This window comes from Brachycentrus maculatus, unplaced genomic scaffold (assembly GCF_059751285.1).
Source record: "Brachycentrus maculatus isolate JH-2025_06_01 unplaced genomic scaffold, ASM5975128v1 h1tg000396l, whole genome shotgun sequence".
Classification (NCBI taxonomy): Eukaryota; Metazoa; Arthropoda; class Insecta; order Trichoptera; family Brachycentridae; genus Brachycentrus; species Brachycentrus maculatus.
The window spans coordinates 533,229-559,447 of NW_028281145.1; the positions used below are offsets into that span (position 1 = coordinate 533,229).

The 26,219-nt window shown below is 29.5% G+C and overlaps 1 protein-coding gene across 1 annotated transcript in view; it reads left to right on the top strand.

The window, feature by feature from the left end:
• Positions 1-26,219, top strand: part of egr (TNF superfamily member 12 eiger) — an 89,127-nt gene that overhangs the window by 47,218 nt on the left and 15,690 nt on the right. Inside the window, exons 2-4 of the mRNA XM_088270822.1 lie at positions 15,250-15,580; positions 20,753-20,897; positions 23,629-23,809. Of these exons, the coding sequence (XP_088126948.1) occupies positions 15,250-15,580; positions 20,753-20,897; positions 23,629-23,809 (657 nt within the window). The remainder of the gene's footprint in view (positions 1-15,249; positions 15,581-20,752; positions 20,898-23,628; positions 23,810-26,219) is intronic.

The following is a 26,219-nucleotide window of genomic DNA, read 5'->3' on the forward strand; positions in this document are numbered from 1 at the left end:
GTACTTGCATTTATTGATTCGGCAGTCACTTTGTGGAAATGTCTATCCATTTTTAATTCTAGTTCTACTTAGTAAACAACACTATTTCTTAAAATCTATTGTGACACGCGTGAAAAACCATATGAAAATAATGCGTATTGCATCGAAACACGTGTCTTAATAGATATTTAGAGATAGCAGTATTCACCAAGTAAAACTTAAATTTAAAAAAAAAACAGTAATCATCAAAATTTTCTGGCAGTCGATCTACCGGTAGATAAAGATAGGTCAGTAATAAACAGTGTAACGCGCCATCAGTAAAATTCTTTCTCTTGATTAATTTTATTACATTAATTAACAAAACGTGTGACGCCCACCACCCACCACTGACCACCGGCCTTTAATGACTTCGTGTAACATGCGTTACACATCGTTAATTTCATTTACTCACGTTCCCCTGTCAACTCGAATTAAGGATAATCAAAACATATTTGTAGAATCGTCAAACTACTGTACTGCATTCGTGGTCTTTTACTTACATTAATATTATGCAGGAGTCTTCTGATCTTCTAAGAAAACTAAAACTGCATACCTACAATTTTTTTTCTCTGCTCTCTACTTTACTAGAAGTCTATAAATAATTCGTTAAAAAGAAGACATTTTTGGTGTCGGCTGGTTTTATACTTAATAATGGGATTTGCCAAATGATTTTGGGAATCAAAAAGTTCATATTCAAATCATAATTTCAAATAATTAATTATTTCGCCTTATAAAGACCTCCCACCAAAAAACACACTCAATATTATTGCATCATCAGCCAAAAAGACCCTTTAAAAATTCTCTATGATTTATATGAAACTTTAAATTTGAGCTATATATTTCTTTGTGTTTAAATCATTCGAACTTATTATTCGAATATCAACCTATTTTTACGAATAATTTCGTTTTAGATTACTCATAAAATACTCAATTAAGTAATTCAATTTCATTTATTAGAAAAACTTTTAGCATAATGTAAAATATGCTGATGACTGATTAAAATGAATTAGTTGTTTATTTTCATTCGATTCATTCCATCGTTGGTTAAATTGTTGGAAAAGATACTTAATGCATAAATGTGTGTTCTGCATAGGATTTTTTAATGTGATATCAAGGGATAGTGTTACAAATGCGCTAGTTAAGTATCGTCCGGACCTTTAGCTTTACGATTTTCGACACGTTTATCAGGATGTTTTTGTTAAAAAAAAATTACCGAAAGAAAAAAACGAGAAAAAAGAATATCTACACCAAAAAGACAACGCAATTTTAATACTAATTTTAGAATGGAGGTTTTTTTGTGTTAAAATAGTTGAATGTAGCCATATAATTTCAAAGTATTCTAAGCAAATGAACTTCAAAAATGGTTATTCAAACTTAGTTATCGTTTCTCATTATGTTATTATACAATAATTTTCATTTCAAAACCTTCTTTTTAAGACGTTTTGTGTGTACTGAATTGTTTCGTGTCAAAAAAAATGCTACGCCATCTATAAGAAATGCAAAAGCACCACATCCCTTCGCTGGAAGAGATATGAAGCTCTAAAAATACGTAAAGCTTTCTTTGTTCCAACGCTAGATGCTGCTTGAATCTACGATCCTTGGTATCTCATTGAATTTTGGTATTTCAACGAGGATAAACTAAAATATAAATATTTAACATAAAATTTCTTATTACTGCTTATTTTTAAATTAAACTATTTCAATTGTGTACTTGAATATGTAAATAAAACTTTTTCGTTAAAGGCTTCAGAGATCAATCAGTGTAAGTCAATTTTGTTTATATAATGATTGGTTCATTACTCTGAGAGAAAAAAAATACTAGAAAAAACCACTTAGTTATTACCTATTGATAAATTGCATGTCATCATGACTGGTTAGCTCAGTGAACTTGACATTAGGATTGAAGAATCAAGACAAACAAAAATCATATTTATGTTATCGTTCGCCTCTTTTGTGTAATAATTAGCGCGTTTGGCTACCGTGTTTGAGTTCCCGAGTTCGATCTCCAAGGGAATCAAAATTATTTTTCAATCTAGTATATATTTTTTGACACACTCTACTCGTACCATTCTTCAATTGAAACATAAAATATACGTTCCGAATGTTGATTAATTTTGTTATCAATCTTGGGTAAAATTGTGAATGTTACACAGTGTATAAAGTGATCAATTTAACCATCTATGACAGATCGTCAGCATTTTAAATGTCTTCAGGACTTCTTTGTTTCCACCTCAAACAGACTTCACTTTTGTTGCGATATTAATCAAAATCTTGATTGAAAAAGTTAATTATTTTAATAAGAAGATCGGAGAATACGATGGTGAAAATGAATGAATATAAAAAAAATGAATTGAAACTGCGCGTGTTTCCAAATAAGACGTTTTAGACGTATCACCCTTTTAAAATATATTATTTTATATTATTTGTTTGTTGAAGTCACTTAAATATTTATTTTGTATGGTGCCCAATAATTGTCTTTTTTTGTGCTTAAAATATTAAAAATGAAATTTAAAAAAATATTTGTCGAAATAGTGAAATCATATTAAACAAATCTCAAATTATTTTCCTATTCGGTCCTTCTCGTATTTACACTGATCGACCATTGAAGCCTCCCCTTATCATGGACTCGTCAGGTGGTTTTCTTGTATCGATTTGCGCAGGCGTCATCGATTTTACCTGTTGAGTCCTATAGTTGCCTGGCAGAACGTACTTTGTACCTTTCTATTTATACCATACAAATAATACGTAAGTTGAAATGGATTAACCCATCGCAGATTTTATTTTCCGTTTTAGCGTCGCGCGCATTCTGAATTATTAATCCAATCGACGCTCTTACGACAGATGATTTATGAAAATTGGCAACTATTAATGAAAATCGACTCTTACAGCAAAAGACTAATGGAATAAAGTTAATATAATTCCTTTATACCGTACAATGAAAGTCATAATAAAATGGTTTCATTTCAATTCATATTTCACAAAAAATATATAATGATGCTTCAATTTATTATAATTTTGTCATTTCAGTAGTACAACTCAAAATAAACAATGAAAGTATGTAATATTTGTGTGAAATCTGGTACTGGAAAAAACCTTAATATATTTATCTTACACAACAATAGCAGATATCTCAACATAAATTAAAAATATGAAAGTCTAGGTATTTACAGGGCTTATGACCCGTCACAGGCTGGTTAAAGGACCATCTTGCTATACATAGTGTAACATTCACTATTCTACCCATAATTAGCAACCACACTACTCATTTTTTTGGAACCGGATCTGGGAATGTGGCGGAAGCTAACTAACTAACCTACCATCACACCGCTTCCTCGAAAGGGCAGGCAGAGAGAATAGAACGCCACCCTACTCTGTTTTTGCAAACATTCTTTGCCTCTTCCACGTTCATGCATCTCCTCATACATACCCACCGATTATTTCGACTCCTAACCTGACCGCTTTCAAGTATTTAGCATATAGATCGTGCCAAGTTTTTCTCGGTCTTCCTCTGCTCATTTTTCAAAACTACATTAATTTTTTGTGATAAATTAAACCTTCATACACGTTCAAAGAATATTCTTACACGCCGTCTTACATATAATATCGTTATTAAAAGTAAAATAATTTTTACAGGGTAATCGAATTACAACATACCGTGCGTGTCCCAAAATAAGAAAGCCAAAAGCTTGAAGGTGACTTTTACGCATTTGGTCGCATAAGGCGTCTTGCCTGTTACTGTTTACTCAGCTACTGTCAATTTGATTATTTGAGAATAGCGATATATCCATATTTCATCCACTGTCATCATACCGCATGAAAAATCTTTTGTATTGCGCTGAAACATCTAACCGCACTCTAGATCGTCGACGAAATATTATTTTTGATCGACTGTTTGCAAATACACTTTGAACGGAGCTTTTTTGCTGACAAATAAATGTTTACGTGAAATAGTGAACAGGGCTTTGAGGTGTCAGTTATCCTTAGCACTTCAATTTGCAATTGGCTAAAAGTATTTTTAGTACTTTTTTGTATTCCTACGAAGTGATGTTTTGAAGTTTATGTCAATTCTGAAAATACAATAAAATAACATCTATGTAGTTTTTTCCACATTAATTTTATTTGACCAGCGTTTGGGTTTCGTCGTAACTGACATCAACAGTCTGATGTCGGTTACGACGAAAAACGGTTGCTGGTCAAATAAAAATTACGTGAAAAAAACTATAAAGTTGTTATTTTACTCTATAAATTGCAGTTCCACCAAGAAATGTCAGTACAAAATTTAAATTTAATAATGCAAATGTTATTTTTATGTTATTATAAACTTCACTTTTTGGTGAAATATGTTTAATAACTTAAAAACTACAATACGTTCATTAAGATTAAAAATGAGTTGATAGTACGTAATTTTGTAATAAAAATATTAATTAATGAGTATTTCTATTATTTCCGTAAGGTAAATAATATAATTGTGAAAGATACGTCTTAAACCCTTTGAGATATGAGTTTATTGTTTGTAAAGGTAATTACGTAGTTCAAATGAAAACAAGGGATCTTTTATGTTGAAGTATGAGCGAAATAATATGTTTAGTACCCAATTATAATCCTTTCGAGAACTTGAGTTCAGGTACCTGTGTGAATTAAGGAAGCTTATGGCGTACAATGGGGATTTATTTTATTTATCTGGAACCAATTTTCATATATTATATTATATGAATATATTATATAAATTTGACAAAAAGATATTTGTATCATCTACGATATTATAAAGGTACGGTCAAACCTCGATATAACGGACTTATTTGGGGAAGGGTGTCCGTTAAAGATGAAAGTCCATTATATAAAAATATGTTTCAAATGAATGATTAAAAAAAAACATAAATACTGTATTTATATAAAAATAATCAATACAACAAAATTCTATTCACGGTCTTCGGAGACTCATCGTTAAGTGAAGTTGCTGTTTGATATCAACACGCTTGCTTCTGTAATCTTGCTTTGAAAAAGAAATAAAAATAACGAAAATGCGTTAATACTTATTGACAGTATTCTTTGTGCGTTATATCCGAAGTTAGTTAAATAGAGGTCCATTATATCGAAGTTTTACTGTAGGTACTTTTAAAACAAAAATCTATTTATCTTTAATATTATTACATAAACAAAAAGTAACAAAAAGCTCTTGAAGTCAAGCTTTCTGAACCTTAAAAACAGAAACGTAAGTTGCTTATGTAACTATTGTATTACCCGACTCGGATATTAAATCAGTAAAGACTGTCGGAAGGCAATTAAAATTATTAACTACTCTTAGGAAAATTTTCCAGGAAACTCAATTTAGTTTTGTTTGCTGAAAATACATGCTCCGATAAACCCCTTAATTGAAACAATTTGAAAAACGATTTCAGATACTGAGTATAGTAGATTTAAATATTGAATACACAGGTATATGCGTATATATATACATATATATATATATATATATATATATATATATATATATATATATATATATATATATATATATATATATATATATATATATATATATATATATATATATATATATATATATATATATATATATATATATATATATATTTATACATATATATATACATATATATATATATATATATATATATATATATATATATATATATATATATATATATATATATATATATATATATATATATATATATATATATATATATATATATATATATATATATATATATATATATATATATATATATATATATATATATATATATAATAAATAAAGACAACATTAAAATTTTTGGGTTATAGCAAACATCGGTGATATTATTTTTACTGTTCACGATGAACGGAAAAAGTATATTTTGATGAAGAATATAGAATTTTATATTTAAAAAATAATTTTATTTTCTTCATAAAAACCCATTTTCCACCCGTATTCTATATCAAAGTTTGGTTTACATGAAACCTTATCATTAATTTTTGTAAACATTTTACGTTAATTAATTTCGTGGGTAAATTACCTTAATACTTATTTTGCATTTATTTATTCACTTCTATGATTTCTCTCCTCTCCGGGAAGATTAATTAGTTCACAAAATTTACATTCGTATTTTTTAGCTGTATTTATTTAGGTGATACGCAATTCACAAGGTGGTAGGAATTCTTATACATGACGTACAAAAGTCGCAAACGAAGAATAAATATCAATTTTTATTTATTTATGGACTGACTAACAAATATACTAAAAACGATTTTAAATACAGTAGTACCTCGCATATCCCGACTTATTGGAGATAAAAGAAGTCCGGATAAGGAAAAATCCGAGTAATCAATACAAATCATAATCATGTTACTTATTGTTTTGGCATTCACTTTGTGGTAACGCATGATTAAATTATAAGTAAAACCTTTGCTTGTTACCACTTGAGTGTTATATTTTTATTTATAGCTTGTTTTGGAAGCTACAGATGCTTTTATCTACGTTTTTTAATATAAAACTGTTATACGTATATTAAAACCCGTAGATGGAAGCATCTGTAGCTTCCAAAATTAATTGTAACAATATAATACTCAAATGGTAAAAAACAAGTGTTTTGTTTATAATTTGAAATCGCAATCAACAAGTAATAACAAGTATATGTTTATTATATTTATTGTTTCGGCATTAACTTTGTGGTAAGACATGTTACAATGATTAAAGAAAACACTTCGTTTTTTACCACTTGAGTTTTATTATAGACTACATGTTTCAGAAGTTAAACTTCCATCATTCAGGTCTGTATAATACAGACCTGAATGATGGAAGTTTAACTTCTGAAACATGTAGTCTATAATAAAACTCAAGTGGTAAAAAACGAAGTGTTTTCTTTAATCATTGTAAGTATATGTTTATATTTGGTATTAATAATTTTTATTTGATTTTCAAATAGATTCAATATTAAAATATTTTTTTAATTTAAAAATCAATTAATATTTTTCGCTTCAAACCTGTTGTTATTTTTGAAGCTGCTAAATTTTGAATACTTCTAAGACATATAATGTTGTCCTGAGTTACACTCTTCTTGCCTCCCAAACTAAGATAGAAAAACACATATAACCAAAAATGTGTCTCGTACGTAAACAACGGTAGATGCAATTCGCTTTGTGCAAATTATCACATTCATATTTTTTTTAATGTCTACAATTAAAATCTGGATATTTTATTTATTGTTTCGGCATTAACATTGTGGTAAGACATGTTACAATGATTAAAGAAAACACTTGTTTTTTACCACTTTTTATTAAAGACTACATGTTTCAGAAGTTAAACTTCCATCATTGAGGTCTGTATAATAACTTATTATATGTTATTATACAGACCTGATTGATGGAAGTTTAACTTCTGAAACATGTAGTCTTTAATAAAACTCAAGTGGTAAAAAACAAGTGTTTTCTTTAATCATTGTAAAATCTGGATAATTGAAGATATTATAAACAAAAATTAACTTGTTTTTCCTAGTATTTGTCATTAAAATGGAAACCTTTTACGTTAATTAATGAATATTTTCCCAGCACTGCTCGCCTTTTCAGAAGGTTTTTTCGACTTTGAATGTAGAGCGCACACGTATACGTACATATTTTGTTAACTTTTATTCGAAATATTTATTAAATAACAACGCAAAATAAAATTCATCTCGAAGCTGTACTATTGAAATGTGTTTTCGTATACAATAGTCCTTTGTTCTCTGTGACATTTGGCAATATTTGAGAAAGCTTTCAAAATGAGAAAAAAGGCCATTTATACGTGAATGTTTTTACGTAAAATATTGTGAACAATGACGAAGTATACGTCGTAAATATTATTTTTTATCAATCCAACTTTGTTATTGAATTCATTCTGTCATGATGTGATTAATTTCTTCTTAATTTATTAATTTGATGATTTTTCACCATTTGAAGGTATTCTGGACCAACTCCATTTTTTTTAAAAACACTAGAACAATGTAATTTTAAAAAAATTATAATATTCGTATATTATTTTTAGTAAAGTGGTTGTCAATTTAATAATGATGTATTTAAAAATACCTGAAGTATCTAAGTTTGGTGTATAGTTTTATGTGTATTCATTCAATCTGTCTTTTGAGATTCATTTATCTCTGTTTATTACCTATTTTTTTGTTTGTTCGTTTAAAAACTGTTTTCTTATAATATAATCCATACAATGTATTTCAATTTCAAACTATTTTCGAGTAAACTTAAGCTACATGCATTCGAGAATAGATCACAGAATGGATTCCAACATAGAAACTTGAACCATAACCCTTCTTAATTACATTAAAGGGTTTGATTGTAAGCTGAATTCTAAAAAAATATTTAAATCGTAAAATTTTATCATATATTGTGTTTTAAAAATCACAAAAAATCATAATGTGTGTTTTTTCTTTAAGTTGTTTTGACGTGATCGTTAACTAATAATGTTAATTACAGTCCTTCAATAATATGAACCGTAGAACGGGGCTACTTGAACTTTAATGCGTTACTTGAGCCCAGTACTAAAAAAAAAATCTGTATTTGGTCTACAATAATAAACGTATCGTGACAATAAGTGTCACCTGTCAGGAAAACAATGAATCATGTCGATACGTTCATTATTGTAGACCAAATACAGATCTAAATTATTAAACATTGTACTAGGCTGAAGTATCACATCAAAGTTCAAGTAGCCCCGTTCTACGGTACCAATAATAATTAGAAATGGAATGAGGCGTAAGCATTCTGTTATGTACATTGAATTAAATTCTGTCGCGGCTTTAAATGTTTTTTTAATGATTTTAATATATGTATGGAATTTGTGATTGTTCCTCCATGTGTTTTTAATATTGTTATTTATGAATGTAATTGCGTGTTAGCTATTTGATTAATCTAGCGACAAAGCTCACGTAATGGCATTGATGGTATGTGATTTTCTGTTCATAAAATAGTCTGTAATGTATTATATGTACATATAACGTGCGGATACGAAACACAGTTTATCAACAATAGTTTTTTCTCTTCTTAGACAAAAACATTGACATTAACATACTAAATCTCAGCAGAAAGGCTCAGATTTGTGAACAAGAATGGACGTTTTATTCGAAAAAACTACATAAATATGGTATATTTAGTTACCAAATTTCTGACCCTAAAAGTAATCGTATTGAGAGGCTTATATCAGAGACGCTTTCGGTGTAATAAAATAATAAATTATAAAATTAATCCAATTTAGTATTATTTTATATTATATTGAGTCGATTTTAAAGCATTTTTATACAGAAAGATCATTGCAGGACAGCTCCGTGGGAAAAAATAATGAAATCTAGGTCACTACGGGCTACAAGAAATTTCTGACGTTTTGGTCCAAATGTATTTACCATATAACGACCTTGACATTTTGGTACCAGTTTGACAATCCATATTGTCAGGATATTAATGTTATCAATAAAACATAAAATGGATTTTTGCCTTTTCCCGAATATAGGCACGTTTAATTTACCTATATTTCAATGGAATTTATAACCCTTTGTTTTCGTTTCTAACTCAAGTATCAAAATCGTTAACCTTACGTCCATTATGAAAAAAAACAAATATTTGTATCATTTAAAATCGGTGAAATTAACTCCTAACTGCTTAAATAGAATATTCAATTCAAACCCTTATCCGCACCCCAATGGTGCATAGGGCACTGCATTAAACAAACACAGTGTTATCTTGATTGTTACCACACGAAGGAAAGGTGATCAGCCCTCCGCTTCAGGTACCAGTCCAGGGTAATATTGAATAAATATTAGAGTGAAAAAATCACTTACATTTATTTGACTCCCCCCCTGGGAATCAAACCCGGGACCTCCAGAACGGTAGCCGAGCGTGCTAACCATGACACTACGGAGGCTAACTAATAGTAGAACTGTTTCAAAATCCCGATGTAATTATAATTTTCCAGAAGTAAGTAATTAAAAAGTAAATAAAAAAATCTTATCAACAAACATAAAATATTAATTTCGTTCGTTGAAAGAAATTGCTTCTTTGTTTATTTATTAAACTTCTTAGCAAGTTAAACAAAGAAATAAAAACTTCAGAATCAAGCTTCTAGACGTCGATTTCAAATACACAAACGTAGTTTGAATAAATTTGACTTTCTTCGGTAGAAAATAAATAAATAAAAATTCGGCAACGTAAATTTTCTTACAATATTGATCAACGATTGTTTTTAAAATGTGAAAATCGTTACAAATAAACATCTAGAACTAATGCTTAAGCAATTTAAACCACGTAGTTAAAACGTTTGTAATATGTACTTTTCCCATGGGCTGGATTCCGAACGCCACATTTGTGTAGATATGTAAAATGGATATATGTATTATTTATTTTAATTTACATCTGGTAACGACTTCGGCATCTTGAAACCCTACGCCAATAATTTAATATTCCAAATAATAAACAGGTTTTTTTCAGAATGCAAGTAATGTTAAAATTATCCATACTTGACTTATATAAGGTTGGCAATTTTATCCCTTAAAAATATATTTTTATAGATAGTGATGCCGTCTTTGCAACGCAATCGTTAGTACATTATATGGTTTTATGAACTTTATTTTCGCCTGAGTATTTACTAATAAAACGAAAATATTTTTTTCATTTAATTTTCCAAAGAAAATTGTCATTTGAAGCGAAATACTTAACCTTTGTCTTCAGGTATAATTTCGTATTTCGTAAATTATCGTAACAAGCAATCATGCTTTACTGAACCCTCGCGACCCCATTCCTTATAACGTAAATTAGAGAGAAATTGTAATAATTATGTTTTACAAAGATAAAACAAGTACAAATTATATTTTCTAACAAATTGGAAGCATTTTTAAACTTTTCATTAAATTAATTAGCGATAAATATACAGATTACTAATATACAATTGGAACCGATATTGTGTTTAATACAAACATGGTTAGTAAATTTAAAAAAAGCATTGGAGTTTGGAAAAGAAAATATTATGGAAGCTTAATTTAAATAATTTAATAATTTTTTTGTTAAAAAAATAAACTTTAACTGTCGTTTCTTTAATTACAGGTGATTTTTGGTATAATACAAATAATTGTTTAATACCAAAACTATGATATGAGATATATTTTAAAACTAATATCATAACAATCTTTGATTACAGAGCAACACATTTGAGTTTATTATTTCATACCTGAAAGCAAAATATAACATAGATATATATATATATATATATATATATATATATATATATATATATATATATATATATATATATATATATATATATATATATATATATATATGTATATATATATATATATATATAAGGATTTTTCAGCAATAATCTCTTCCATTCTACAACGGTAATGACCCAGTTATGGGTCTTTAAACACTCCATTACGATTAGGTCCTGTAACCTTGCTATATTGATAACTTGAACCAGTCTAAACCATATTTGGTAATGAATATCAAATCTGATCACGGGTCAGCAAGCAAAACAATAACATAATATAACATTATTATCTCACGCTTCAGTGTGTCCTGAAGGTCGGTGGGTTTTAGGTGTCGCTCGGAATAGGAGATCAAATCGATCGAGATAATTATAATCATACATAAGCTTCTAGTTTTCATTAGTATAAATGAATACATTACCAAAGGATATTATTCCGAGAATGTAAATATAATGAAACCTCGATAAAGCGGACTATTTGGGGGGGGGGGAGTGTTTGTTAAAGCAGAAGGTCCGTTATGTAAAAATATATTTAAAATAAAACATTTTTTTAAATATCGACACTGTATTTTGATATAAATTAAAAATACAAACAACAAACAAAATTCTGAATAAGTTGTGAAGTTACGTTGCTGTTTGATTTGCGCTTGCCTTCGGTAATTCTGCTTTGAAAAAGGAATCAAATTTTATTTGCACTTTTGCCCTAAGGCACCAGGGAGCACACTTTGAGAACCACAATTTTTGAAAATGGTTAATATTTTTTCCTTAATTACCTGCAAGGAAGTTTTTTGCAGGTAGAAAGGAAGTTTTTAATAGTTATGTGTGTATCCGAATGTAATTCCACCAAGGAATATCAGTGATTAACTTTTAATCAATTATTTTTTTTAGTGAAAAATTTTGCGAATTGCTGCTCTACGATGACATTTAAGAATATTTAAAAACATAATTATTTTATGGAATTTAAATTCATTTGTGTATTAGTGTGAACAAAATACTGACTTAAGTTGTGTGTGGATTTAACTTAACTGTTAAAAACATACTTACACACATACTTATTTTGTCCTCCTCCGTAGTGTAATGGTCAGTATGCTCGGCTACCGTTCTGGAGGTCCCGGGTTCGATTCCCAAGGTGGGTAAAATAAATATAAGTGATTTTTACAATGTAATATTTATTTAACATTACCATGGACTGGTACCTGAAGCGGAGGGCTGATAACCTTTCCTTTATATATTTACGATCAAGATAACACTGCGTTTATATGATGCAGTGCCCTATGCATCATTGGGATGCGGATAAGGGTTTAAATGAAAATGAAAAAGTTTAAAACATATTAAAAATAAAGTATAGTTTGGTAAAGTAATTTATATTTTATCCATGCATATAAAAATGGTTAGATCATTGATAAATAAAGGAAAAATCTTGAATATTCATCGTGAAAATCTCGAAATAGAATTATTTGAACCCGGCAGTAAAAAGTACCTTTCTCGCCTCTGGTTCAAATGTATTTGTATGTCAGGTTTGTAAATGGACCTAATGAATAATAAATAACTCGTCTGTTGGAGGATTTCCCTGAATAAAAGAAAGCTTCATCTCGATCTGTGAGTATAATTTGATTACTCTAACAATACATTCAAGCAGTGAAATCTCCAAATCTCTCGAAACCACTTTATTTGAAAGTTATTTTAGAACATTTAAGAATTTTATTTTTGCATCCCACTTCCTCAATATGTTTTTTTATAATAAAAGAGAAATATTTGTGTTTTTGTTATTTAAAAAAATACTTCAATTTCATAGTACAATATTTCTGTGAGCCTAAGAGGCTCATTATTTGAAATAGGTATCAAATTGTAGTAGAGTGGATTCGAACCAAGAAACTCTGACTCAAGAGCCCGCGACACTAACCACGGGACCACAACCCGACAATATTGAATATATGTTTACAACGTTTTGAGTGTCCAAATATTTGCTCACAAATCTGAGTTTTCTCCACTTAGGAGTTATTTTTACATATTTTAACATTTCAGCATAGATGAAGAAGAATATGGAAGTCTGTGTATTTATGACTTGTCATAGGCTGGTTAAGTGATCACTTTACACACGTACAACATTCACAATTCTACCCATGATTGACAACCATACTACTCAATTATTTGGAACACCTACATACTCGTATATCATTAAACTACTATGATTCTACTACATATATCTTATGAGCTTCGAAAATATGTATCTACGACATGACGTGTGAACTCTTCCCCGACCTACTTCCTTCACCATAGATTAAGTAGCCTTTAGCAGCTCATCCGAAACTCAACAAAAGAGATCATTAGAGTCACAGCAGTATGGATACGGTCCCCAATAAACAACCAATAAATAACAAGTGACATCATTAAGAGCCTGTGAACTTTCAGCCTTTTATTTATTTATTTTTATTTTAAGTTTATTTTTTAATAAATGTACCCACAATTTATCTATTTAAACTAATAATTCAATTAACATACCATATAAATCTTAGAGTGTGCCTGCACAGTACACTTTTTTTTAAGCTTAAGAGACTTTCATTTTAAAAGTTTACACCATTTTATGAAATATTAGCAGATTAGCTTTAAGAATCTGACACCATTAACATGAAGTTTTCTCGAAAAAAGATTTATCCCTTATCTCGCTATTTGGATCAACGCACAACCACTTCATTAATATCCTTCTAGCTTGAATACAATGCTGCTGTCACCACATTATCGTTGTATAAATCTCAGGACCTGGGTCGTTAGTAGAAATTCAAATCCTTGTATCTTTTTTTACGTGACGTTAAAACAAACCTATTTCTGTTAAGCACTCAACTCGAAGCATCTTCGTGAAGTAGGTATAATAAATACATGTAAAAATCTAAAAGCCTTTCAAATCTTCTCTCTTTTTAGATAAAAGGGAATAAAGCCAGAATTCGTGGAATAAAATAAGCTACTTACAATGTTACGGCTACAGACAACCAACAAGTGAATTAAAAAACACTGAACTTTGATCTTTTGCAAAAAAATAATAATTGTACCTACCGCCAGAATATTAACTCTGTCTACTCATATTTAAATCAATACATAATATGGCTCGAGAGTATGTAAACGAGTTGTGTATTCCAGAAAAATCGGTTGATAGACGTCTCACGCTTCGATCGGCTACAACTGATCGATTATCTTACCAGTGATCTTAGCGCACTAAATTTGGCGAGCGTGCCTTTACTGTTGCGATTCGATGGAGCATGAACCAGAGAATGGTCTTCGACCAGTGGTTAGAAATACTGAGAGTAAGATGATCTTTAGAAAAAAAACTAAAAACGCATTTATTTGCTAAATCATTTCCACTATCTCTTTTTCCCCAATTCAATCACAGTGAACCGTCCTTTTGATAGTATTTTTGAAATATGGCGCCATATAAATTTTTCAAATTTATTATTTCTGTTAAAACAGTGATAAACATATATTTTAAGACAATCTGTACACCAAAATGAGAAACCATGGGTATGTAGCCCTAGCCCAAAATATTACATATTTTGTCATATTACATATCAAAATTCTCTATCTTAATTACTGAGATCTAATAAAAAAAATCAGAAAGTAATAATTTAAACTAACTAATGATAATTCGAACCGTGTAAACCCCAATTTCCATATTCCCATAGTAAAAAATTCTGTCTCTTTTGGCATATCAATAAAAACCATAACAACCCTTTGTAGAGTTTATCCCAACATTTGTGTACAAAAAATTGAACGTGCTCAGTATTAATGTCTATTCAATAAATCATGTAACCTACTTAAGTTAATCTAACAACTGTTCAATTTTTTCTACTATAAAGTTGATATTTTATGAGACTGGAAAAAACTATAAGGTTATGTTTTTTTATGTAAAATGCAGTTTCACCAAGTAATATCAGTACAAAACTAATATCTACTCAAGTTTATAGTTCAATGTTCTAACGATAGATATTTTCTTGCAGGTTAATGCCGAAACCGATAAACGATTACCCAAGAAGATTGACCTTTACGACAGTCCAATGACTGACGATGAGGACTTCGAAGACGATGATCTGGCAGAAAGTTCTGGAGAGTTCGCAGTGGAGGATGACTACGACGATATCGCCAAGTTATGGAGTGAAGAAACCAGCAAAAATACAGAAGACTCCGAGGTCATCGACCGTGCTGACTTTCTGGGTGAGGTGATGGAAGCTACACTCCAAGATAAGAGCCATTCTAACTCTGATGCGCATCCACCCATCATCAAGAAAATGAGGATATTACAAGATGATGGCGACATGAAAGAATCATACTGTGAGTATTTTTTTCATATACAAGCATACAATTTTGGCACCTTCTCTCATTTTGACCTGGTTGTGAAGCATCCTAGTTAGTAAACAAGCTACTTGCTTGAATCATCTCCTTGACGTCATCAACATGGTTTGACTTTCGCTTACTTGGGTCTTGAAATAGTGATACTTAATATTTACTTTAATTTTCCTATGCCGTTTGGCAAAAAGTACAGAGTTCCTGATTCTTGAGTCAACATAATGAGCAAACAATAAGAAAATACCGGGGATAAGCTGAGAACACAGGCGAATTTATGTAAAATACATCATTTACACATGTTCTTCCAAATAAAATATACACCATCTGGCTGAAAATAAAACTCGCCCCCATCTCTAAATGTCATTAATGAGTGGTAAGATAATTTCTTGTATCCTGTATTTGATACGTTAGCCTATTAAAAAAATAATAACCCGCAAAGCCTCTATCAGGGGCTTGTCTGCAGGTAGGATAGTAAGAGTAGGTATGATAAATGTAAAAAATGCACTTAAAACACCCAGACCAAATAAAAATAAATCTATCTTGAATTTATTTTGAAAATTACGGAAATCGAACCCCCGACGCCAATTTCGCAGTCGAGTGTTTATCCAACTACGCCACGGCGCCTGCTTATAATAAACGCTATACAGAAAAAGGTTTTTTTATTATAATATGCGAGAACATACTTTGGAATTTCACAAGACTTTTTTGCATACAAAAGGTGAAAATCGATCTAAAAGTCGAGTTCTCGTCGAATATAAATAGAATGAGTCTGAGAAGATCAGAAATTATTATTCTTCAGTGACTCAGACTCACATCAACGTGGCCCTTTTACGTCAATCCCTCCCCACAACTGTGATGTACCCTAAATGACAAGCCTTACAACTCTAAGCTATGGTTTCTCTATCTCCTCGGCATATACGTATGCACATACTTGGACGTATGTCAATTTCAATGATTGATTTACACATTTTCCACTATAAAAGAGAAATCTACTATAAATCATTGAAATCGTTTTAGATTCTCTTTGCAAATAAATAATATTAAAAAAATAAAAATTATTTATTTCTTACAAATAATGTGGCATTTTTGTGAGTTTAGATAGAGCTTATTTTTATTGCGCCAATCTGAAAGCCTTTCCAGATTTCTTTCTAGTATTTAACTGTCGTTTATGTGACGAATTGTTTTGAAAATCTCTTGTATTGTATTAAATCTATTATATTTTTATAAGTGTTTTCTTAATTGTTATTGTACATATTTTTGTTAATATTGTTAAAGCCATAAATAAAATAAAATAAAAACAAAATCCTTCTGAAGAGATAGTGATAATGTAGATTTTTGAAGGAATATCCGGCTAAGTCTCTGTTTTCAGAGACTTGTGTCCAGGTAAGATAGGAAAAGTAAATGTGAAATAAATATTGGAAACACCGATTGAAAAATAATATTTCAAAAACGTACGATATAATACATGATGCATAATTGTACAATACATTATTTTAGTTTTGTTCAATTCAAAATTACAGTATTTTTTAATTACATTAAGTATTATTTGATTTAGTTGATAGCTTTTCTTTAGTTTAACTGAACTATCGTCTGGAAACATTGCAATTTTGACCCGCTTGTCTTCTTTTATATAAATAAATCTGAAATGTCGCATACTTCCGTATTTTCCTTTGAACTTGTAGTAGAATGAACAACGTAGATTTATATACTACCTGTATATATATATATATATTTATATATTTATATATATATATATATATATATATATATATATATATATATATATATATATATATATATATATATATGTATATATATATATATGTATATATATATATATATATATATATATATATATATATATATATATATATATATATATACATATACATACATATATATATATATATATATATATATATATATATATATATATATATATATATATATATATATATATATATATATATATATATATTAATTATAAATATATACAAATGAATATACATATATACATAATAGTTTTTTGAATAAGAAATGGAAATGTATTGATTCCCGTAACCTCATTTCATTGGACATGCACCACTGACCATAAGTAGGTATATTAGCTTCTCCAGCGCAATGATTTGGATAGTTATCAGCAATATCTAGTCCTGGTATCGATTCTCATTAGTGTCAATAACATTATATTTACTCGTATTATGTTACCCTGGTATAGCCTGAGGTGCTTAATTAAGTACTTAAAGGCACTGTGATATATTTTTTTTTTTATTTTACGCATATAAACCTTAATTGAATTCAAAACACGGCTAGTATATTTAGTCAAAGGAAATAAAAATTTAAACAATGAAATTTAATTATTACTTAATTTTAATTATATTTTTGTCTTCATATACATCTCTTTCTTTTTCAATTATTTACTTTAAAATTCTGATTGTGTAATAAACATTTAGAAAACATAACAGTCTGGATACTTTTTCTGTGAACTCTTCACACGTTAAAATCATTTCTCTTTTATTGATTCCTATCGACATCCAAATGGTAAAATCACATCGACATATCGGACGTCTAATTATACAAAACCAAGGTGATCAAAGGGTGATCTGCATTCCTGGTGTGTAGTGAAAATACAATATTTATCGAATACAGATAAAGTAAGTGAAGAAGCTAAGGAGGAGAAAGACTACTTTAAGGCAAAGGAAATGAAAAAACCAAGAAATTTCAGCACAAAACGTAAATTTCATACTATTTTACATTTTTTGATAAAAATCTGTATTTGCTTGTACGCCGTAAAAAACAGAAAGAAAATCAAAGAGCGTAATGTCCTTTTCTCTTGTTAGTATTATTGAGTGACTGAAATAGGATATTATTAATCTCCTCTTCCAGTCTCTTTCAAATACCATTTGTTTGTATAACCTAATTCATTGTTAGTTTTAGAACCATTGTCTTTTTATATTATTTTTTAACATCTCATCTCTTCATTGTCTTTTCATTATACCTGATTAAATTAATTCATTATTATAGCGGTTACACATGGCTATATTTTTCCATCTCTTTTTTATAACTTTTGTATTGTTGATAGAACTGTAAGGGTTGTGACGCAATACAAAACTAACTTTGCCAATTTAATTTCAACTACTGCAAACGTTAATCGATAAACTTTACACGTATTCCTTATTTTGTACATTTTATTACTGTTTTCTAATGAAACCATTTATATTTTTAGAAAATAATCCGATATATTTATGTAACGATATTTTTAGAATCGTACTTTTATCTAATATCTAGTGTTATAAATATTATCTAGAACGTTTTATCTAGTATCTAAAATTAAGTTTTTGTTACATATTGGATTATTGGAATATGTTTTGTATCGGCCTAGGATGAAATTCCTTCCATAATTCAAATAAGAATTTTTTCTGTTTTATTTGACATTTTACAGGGTATCTCAAAGGGAAGAAAATTACGAAATGGAGATATCTTCAAATTTATTTTTATTCTGTAAAAACAAATACAGATTTTTTCGATATTATTAACATCCTGCCAAAAATGGTTGACAATAAATTATAATATGGCAAAATCTCTAAAATAAAAGTCCAACAATCAAAATAAAGCCTTCTTAATCAACAATTTTACGATACGTGATCATTATTCATTTTTTTTTTTTCGCATATACAAGCAACGTAGAAGTAGTTTTTTTTTGCAATTTTACATAATTTGTATAAAATACGTTTAATTTTTGATAATAATCACAATTTGTGTTTCTTTAAGTTACACCTTTCACGACACAAGAATCCTTATTTTTGCATTTGAGAAAAACGAACATTTCTCTAGTAAGAAGTTCAGATATCACGACCTTTGAAATATTGACTTCATTATGGAAAAACATGTTCTTGTTATAAAAATGACATCTTGTAAATAATATCACCAGCAATAAATTTCTTTCAAGTTATTCCCTTAGATATATTTTTTATATATTTTATATCTATGTTTTTTCCCTCGGTATCTCCAGAAAATAAGGAATAACAATTTAATTTTTAGTCGATGAGAAATATAATATGTTTATGAAACACCCACGTATTAAAAATAAAATGAATAACCATGTTATTTTGACGTATGTAATATTTGAAATATAATATTTTCTATTATAATCTGAATACCTCGAAGCCTTGTCATTGTGTTTCAATTTCAATTCCTATATTTTTTATCAAACCACTGTTATTTTTAGTCCAGAAAAAAATACTCGTAAAAACCGAGTTGAAATTGCCTTTTTGCCGTCCAAAAGGACACGAGAAAGATACAATTCCTAAAATTTCAGTGATAGAAAATTCCAATAAGAAATGAAAGTTGGTGGAATGTTTATACAACAAAATCTCTGAGAATTTAATGAACTCGCCCTAAAACCTTATTGGATGTCGAATGTCTTTTAAAATCAATATCTTCGAATTATTCGGGCGACAAAAGATTCTTTGGGACCAATTTTGGGAACTCAGATAAAAGATCAAATGAGAAATTCTACGCAAGTTTTCACATTATGTACGAGTACTTTCTCAATCCTTTTACATTACGCACCTAGAAGACCAAGAATCATTAAATAGACAGATGCCACTTTACCAACATTAATAATTTGATTACACATTGAATGCTTTTCTCCGCTGATGGTTATTTACCTACATAGAGATTTAGTCATATTGAAGTTAGAATCGCAACTGTCATATTCATAGTGCGTGCACTTCATGGTGATTTTTCTCTATATGCCTATACAAATACGTTTACTTTTCTGTATTACTTTCCACGAATTATAATTTTTGTTTTCCATGTTTGTGTTTATGGTCAATTGGTTCATTAGTAGATTTTCTGATAGTCTTAAAACTGACTTTGAGTTTTGATTATTTCTGCCATTTATCCCTCATCCCTCTTATATGAATACTTAAAACTTTTTTTTTATTAACACCCCTTCTTTAAATAGTCACTACACGCCCTTGGTGGACATATTCCTTGAATACAGTTCATAGTTCTTATTTCATTGTGAACTTTTTTGGCGAGACAGAATATCTCACCAGCTTACTTTTGACAGTTATATGATATGTTTCCAATATTCTAATTTTGGTTGGTATAAATATCATATTTTAATAACCGTTTTTTTTATTATTAAAGCTCGCTCCAAGAGGGATGTAGTCGCCCTTACTCCGGATGGAGTTCCAGTGAGGGAAGAGCCCTACGGAGTGATGAACTCTTCACGCCAACAACCTAGGATGCTCATGGATTGGTACACCGCTCAGGATGGATCGCAAAACAAAAGGTAATTAACCCTTTTAGGACAACTGGTTACAGCTGCTAACCACAAATTTAAAATAAATTGTCTAAGTGCCTACAGGTTTCTAGTTAAAACAATAGTGCAATATGTGTTGCCTATGTAACAGAAATATTGCTTGTACAGATTTCATGTTGGTATCATTGTCTTGGAGCTTATTTCAGACTATTTACTGTGGCAATTTTGCGATATTTATAGGTTAATTGTATCTTAGTTTATCAATTTTGTGAGGTTATTGAACGAAATAAACAAAATGACAGGTGAGTTATAGTCATAATAATACTAAAAATAAGTAGTGTTATATAATACCTAATATTTTCAAGAATAAATGCTTTCATTTATATATTTTATAAAACATGGTCTTTGTTGCTAACCACCAGCCACACAATGTGTATTTTTAATTTTGTTGAGGAATAAATATTGTATCAATCTGTGTGTACAATTTTCAGTAAATTTGCAGTTGCAATATACACTTATTTGTAAATGATTTCTAGAAATAAAAATGTGTTTAGTATAATTTTTTTTTTGTCCTCAAAGGGTTAAATAGTATTATAAACTTAAATATTTAAATATACATTAATGTGTCCTGTATGGGACTATTCAAACTGGATTTTACCCAAAAAAATTAACTAAATTCAACCTTCACATCAATCGGGAGACAGTTAGTCTCAAAATAATAAATTGATAATTTACGCATGTATTTTAGGACCATTTTACTCGCATTTGTACAGGCGCAGTAGCGTGTTTGGGTAGAAGCTCGACTGCGAAACTGGCCTCGCCAGTTTAATTCCCGCCAATTACAAAATTTAAAAAAAAATATTTATTCAAAATTTTATCAGTTTGTTTGTCTTGTATTTTTCACAGTTACCTTCCCTATCTTTACTATTCTATCTGTAAACAAGCCGTATAAAGTAGGGGCTATAGAGTTGCTCCTTTAAAAATAAAAAATAAATGTATTTGATCATTTTTTATATTTTTTTCCTTTTCTGCTTTCTTGTACATTGTATATTTTCTTGTATCTTTCCATCCCTGAGTTGTATTTGTCGAAACTTGTTAAAAAAAATAATAGTTAAAAACATTTTTTTTTAAATTGTAAAATGTAATAACAAAGTTTAAGCATAAAAAAATTAAAACTTATTCATTGAAAAATTTTCACCTTCTAAAAGCTTCATCAACAGGTGATTTTTTTTTAAATCCTGAGTATACAAGTAAATATTTACCACAAAATTCTATATGCTTAGTGAGATTTTCATAATTAATTTCTTAATTTATTTTATTTTAATTTAATTTAATTTAAGTAGAATAGGTACTTCAAAAAGCAAATATTTGTTAGTCTAATGGAATTTCCCAGTGCAAATAGAGAAGCAGTTAAGATTTTAGACGAATTCAAACTAGTTTATATTTGCTAACCCAGTTTCTAGATTATGTATTATATTTAGCCTTAAATTATATACAATAATTTGTATTATCAAAACTATTTATTTATAAATGGCTGTACCAAAATTTGCTAAAATGTTTTTGTTTATTTAAATTTTATTATCTCACTTATTGTCATGCTCTGTGGCGTAATGGGATAGACGCTCGACTACGAAACTGAAGTCGTGGGTTCGATTCCCGCCAATCGCTAAAGGAATTAAATAAATAAATTTATTTTCAACCAAATGCACGGCAAGGTATTGCTGTGTTTCAATCCGGTTAAATGGAAAAGAAAGCACTCATTTCTAATATGCTTCATTTCATGCTTGTATAATGCTTGTGAAGCATTATTGAAGATAATTGTGAAACAGCATAGCAATCGAAAACATTGAAAATAATAATGCACAGCAGCTACCAAGAAGCATGCTATCCGCCATCAGGAATATTTAGTATTACATGTGTTTCTGTAATGTTTAACAGATGGCGCTGCCATATAAGTAATATGTTTACAAATAATAAGGAATTGTCAATTTTATAAAAACACGTGAGTATTCGAATGCAACGTAGTATCCAAATTTCAAAGCAATCGGTGAATAACTTTGGAAAAGTTCATATTTTGACCCAACCAATGTTTACATTTCTACTTATTTACATAGATATGTAAAAGAAGATATATTATTTAATTTGTGATTTATTTTTCACATTATCCTTCCCTATCCTTATCATCCTAGATGCAGTCAAGCCATTTAAAAAAAGCTTATAAATAAGGTTATGAATATATATTTATCTAACACTTTCCTTATTATTCATCGTTCACTTAGTGTAATACCACTTTAATGAACACTAATTCGTGACTACCGGTTTCGGAATAATAAATTCCATCATCAGGTCATTTAAATGAAATTCTTTACAATCTGACATTTAAACTAAAATAAAACTTTGAAAGAGAGAAAGAAGACATTAATACGCAAAATATATAATTATCTACAACATTTTGAGTGTGTCCAAATATTTGTTCTCAAAATCTGGATTATCTCCAATTACAGGAGTTACTTTCATATTCTTCTTCATCTTTGATGAGATGTGAAAAAATAATATGTAATTATCTATTTATTATGCAACAAAACCATTAAATTTGTTTTTTTTTTCTAAATCAACGCTAAAGATGTCGATTTAAATATTAAACACGATCAATAAATTCACAACTTTCTAATTTTTACCTAGCACTTTATTTTTTGTCTACCAAAGGCAAAGGTACAACATACAGTGTAATTTATCATTTTCTCACATTATTTTCTTTCAGGAAGCATTTCAAAAAGTTCCAGTCTGAGGAGTCCTTAAGGGGACAATCAGGACCTGTCTATCCCAGGCACATGGTGCAGCCGGCTGCAGGGGACACTCAAAGCGGTAACAAGAAGGTCATCAGGATAAGGAAACCACTGCTCAGGAGCGGACGTATGTCCGATTATACTTCTGCATACCAGGTAAGTCGTTCATTGTATGAGTTCATATCGAACATCAAGCAGAAAAGGTACAAGTGTTAAATCTTTAAACATTATATCGTGGGTGTACTGACAAAAAAACGTTAACTCGAAAATATGCAATTTTGACTTAATGATGGAAATTATAAAGTTTTTAACGTTCTATAAACTGGAAACATATACTAAGTAGTTTAAAATATCATATTTATGTGGTTTTAAAAGTAATTTTATCTTAAAATTTAATAAGGGGTATTTTATTCAGGCTAAAAGCTTTAAATAACAGGGATTATTCAAACAGGGATTTTAGAGTCAAAGTTTCTTGCCAGTATACCTACGATATGGAAACTGCATTTCAATATTAAATTATTATAGGGATTCAACTTTATTTATTTGGGGATTAAATAGCTAACACATAAAAAAAATTTAGATTGACAATAATAAAAGCCAATTAAATAATTTCAAATATATGTAATGAATACTTTAAAGTTTGTAAAGAGACAAAAGAGGAGAAAGGGTGGGTGTGTGTGAGTGTATGTGAGGATGTGTGTGTGTGTGTGTGCGCGAGGGTGGGAAAAAAGGGTGAGAGTAAGGTATTAAATGGAATATGCAGGAAGTCTGGGCATTTACAGGGCTTACGACCGTCATAGGCTGGTTTAAATGATCACTTTACATACGTGTAACATTCACCAATTCTACCCATGATTTACACCCACACTACTCAAATTCTTGATACTTATAGATATATTGATTAAACTCGAAACACAAAGTGCAAGAGTTTACTAGAGACATTTATGGTGGGATGAGGAAAGCTTTTACTAAGCAGAAACTCTTTCATTTGTATGTGAGATCCGAATTCTGGATTATATTCACATACTTGAGAAACGCGAGATAACATCTTCTATTTTCTTCTTCATCTATGTTGAGATGTTAAAAATAATGTAAAAAATCACTCCTGATTGAAGATAATCCAGATTTGTGAACAAGTATTTGGATACACTCAAAATGTTGTCCTTGGAATATTTTTAAACGTATGTCACATAATTAAGAAATTAATTAATTAAGAAAATTTAAAAAATATGATGGCTCTTGCTTAGCGTGACAAATTTCTGAGAACGGTTTTCTTATTTTATTTATTTATTTATGAAATTGAAAAACGGGGGGGGTGAAAATGGAAGCTGTCTTTACTGAATTTAAAATTTATTTCATCCATTAGTGCAAATTGGTTTTTGAATATTCTGAATGTAATTATCCTTCACCACTTTTGATTTGATGTCGAGTTTTTTAAGCCCAAAATTTTCTTCAATCTACTAAGTAACAAATTTCAAATGTCAAAGGGAAAATCTCAAATAAGGGAATATACAGTATCGCACAGATTAATTTAAACAAAACTTTTTTTCGTATTTTCAACACCCTCTAAAAAAAATATTTTGAGGGTGTTCCTCGTATTATGGACCAGGGCTGCTTCTTTCAGTGACTGAGATCATAAATAGCGAGAAGTATCACCCAATTTTACTGGAAAAGATACTACCAGAGATACAAAAACGAAGGTCAAATGGTAATGTAATATTCCAGCAGGATTTAACCCCTGCCACAAATCCAAAATAATGATGAAATTTTTCACACAAAAACAATTAACTGTGTTGGACTGGTCAAGAATTTTGCCAGACCTAATTGAAAATCTATCGGCAATCTGAAAGAACCGGCTCTCCAAAATTAAACAACACTTTCTGCCCTGTAGCGGGAAAATACTAATAAAAAATATGCCACTTTTGCTGGGATATAGTATATTTTCTGGGCATTCCGAAAACATGCACAACTATAAATTGACGATTTTTAATTTATGACGTTCTTGAAAGGAGTAAGCGATATATTACACGAAGATATCCAATTAGAGCCGACCTTTTTCGGTGTAATGGGCAAAGTTCTGTATAATAATATGCTCGTAATTATTACAGTTGTAGGTTTGCTATCTTATCAGAAATATTAGTATATAGATATGAAGTAAGCTGTGTAATAAACAACCGTACCTTTTATAATTAAAGTAATAAACCTTGAGCGATATATCCAAATATCAGGCACCCATACATACTCTGCATGGTTTGCATCCCTTGAATTTTCTGTGTGAACAACGTGTATCTATGTTTATCAGTTATTAATATTGGTATGCCGCTTACGTATCGAGAGTTTACTTGGTGATTTCGCTTTAGCTCAGTAATCCCTTGGATGGATGCTGTCCAAACCTTATACAAAAGTGACCTTTCGTAGGATTGTAGGCACACACCATATACAGGTGGACTTGAACTTTCGCACATGATTGGTTCCTGAAAATGTGTGCAAAAGTTAAATGTTCGAAAGTAGAGGGATGTAAAAAAATTATTTAAAAAGACCCCAAAAATTGTGCTTTAAAATTAAA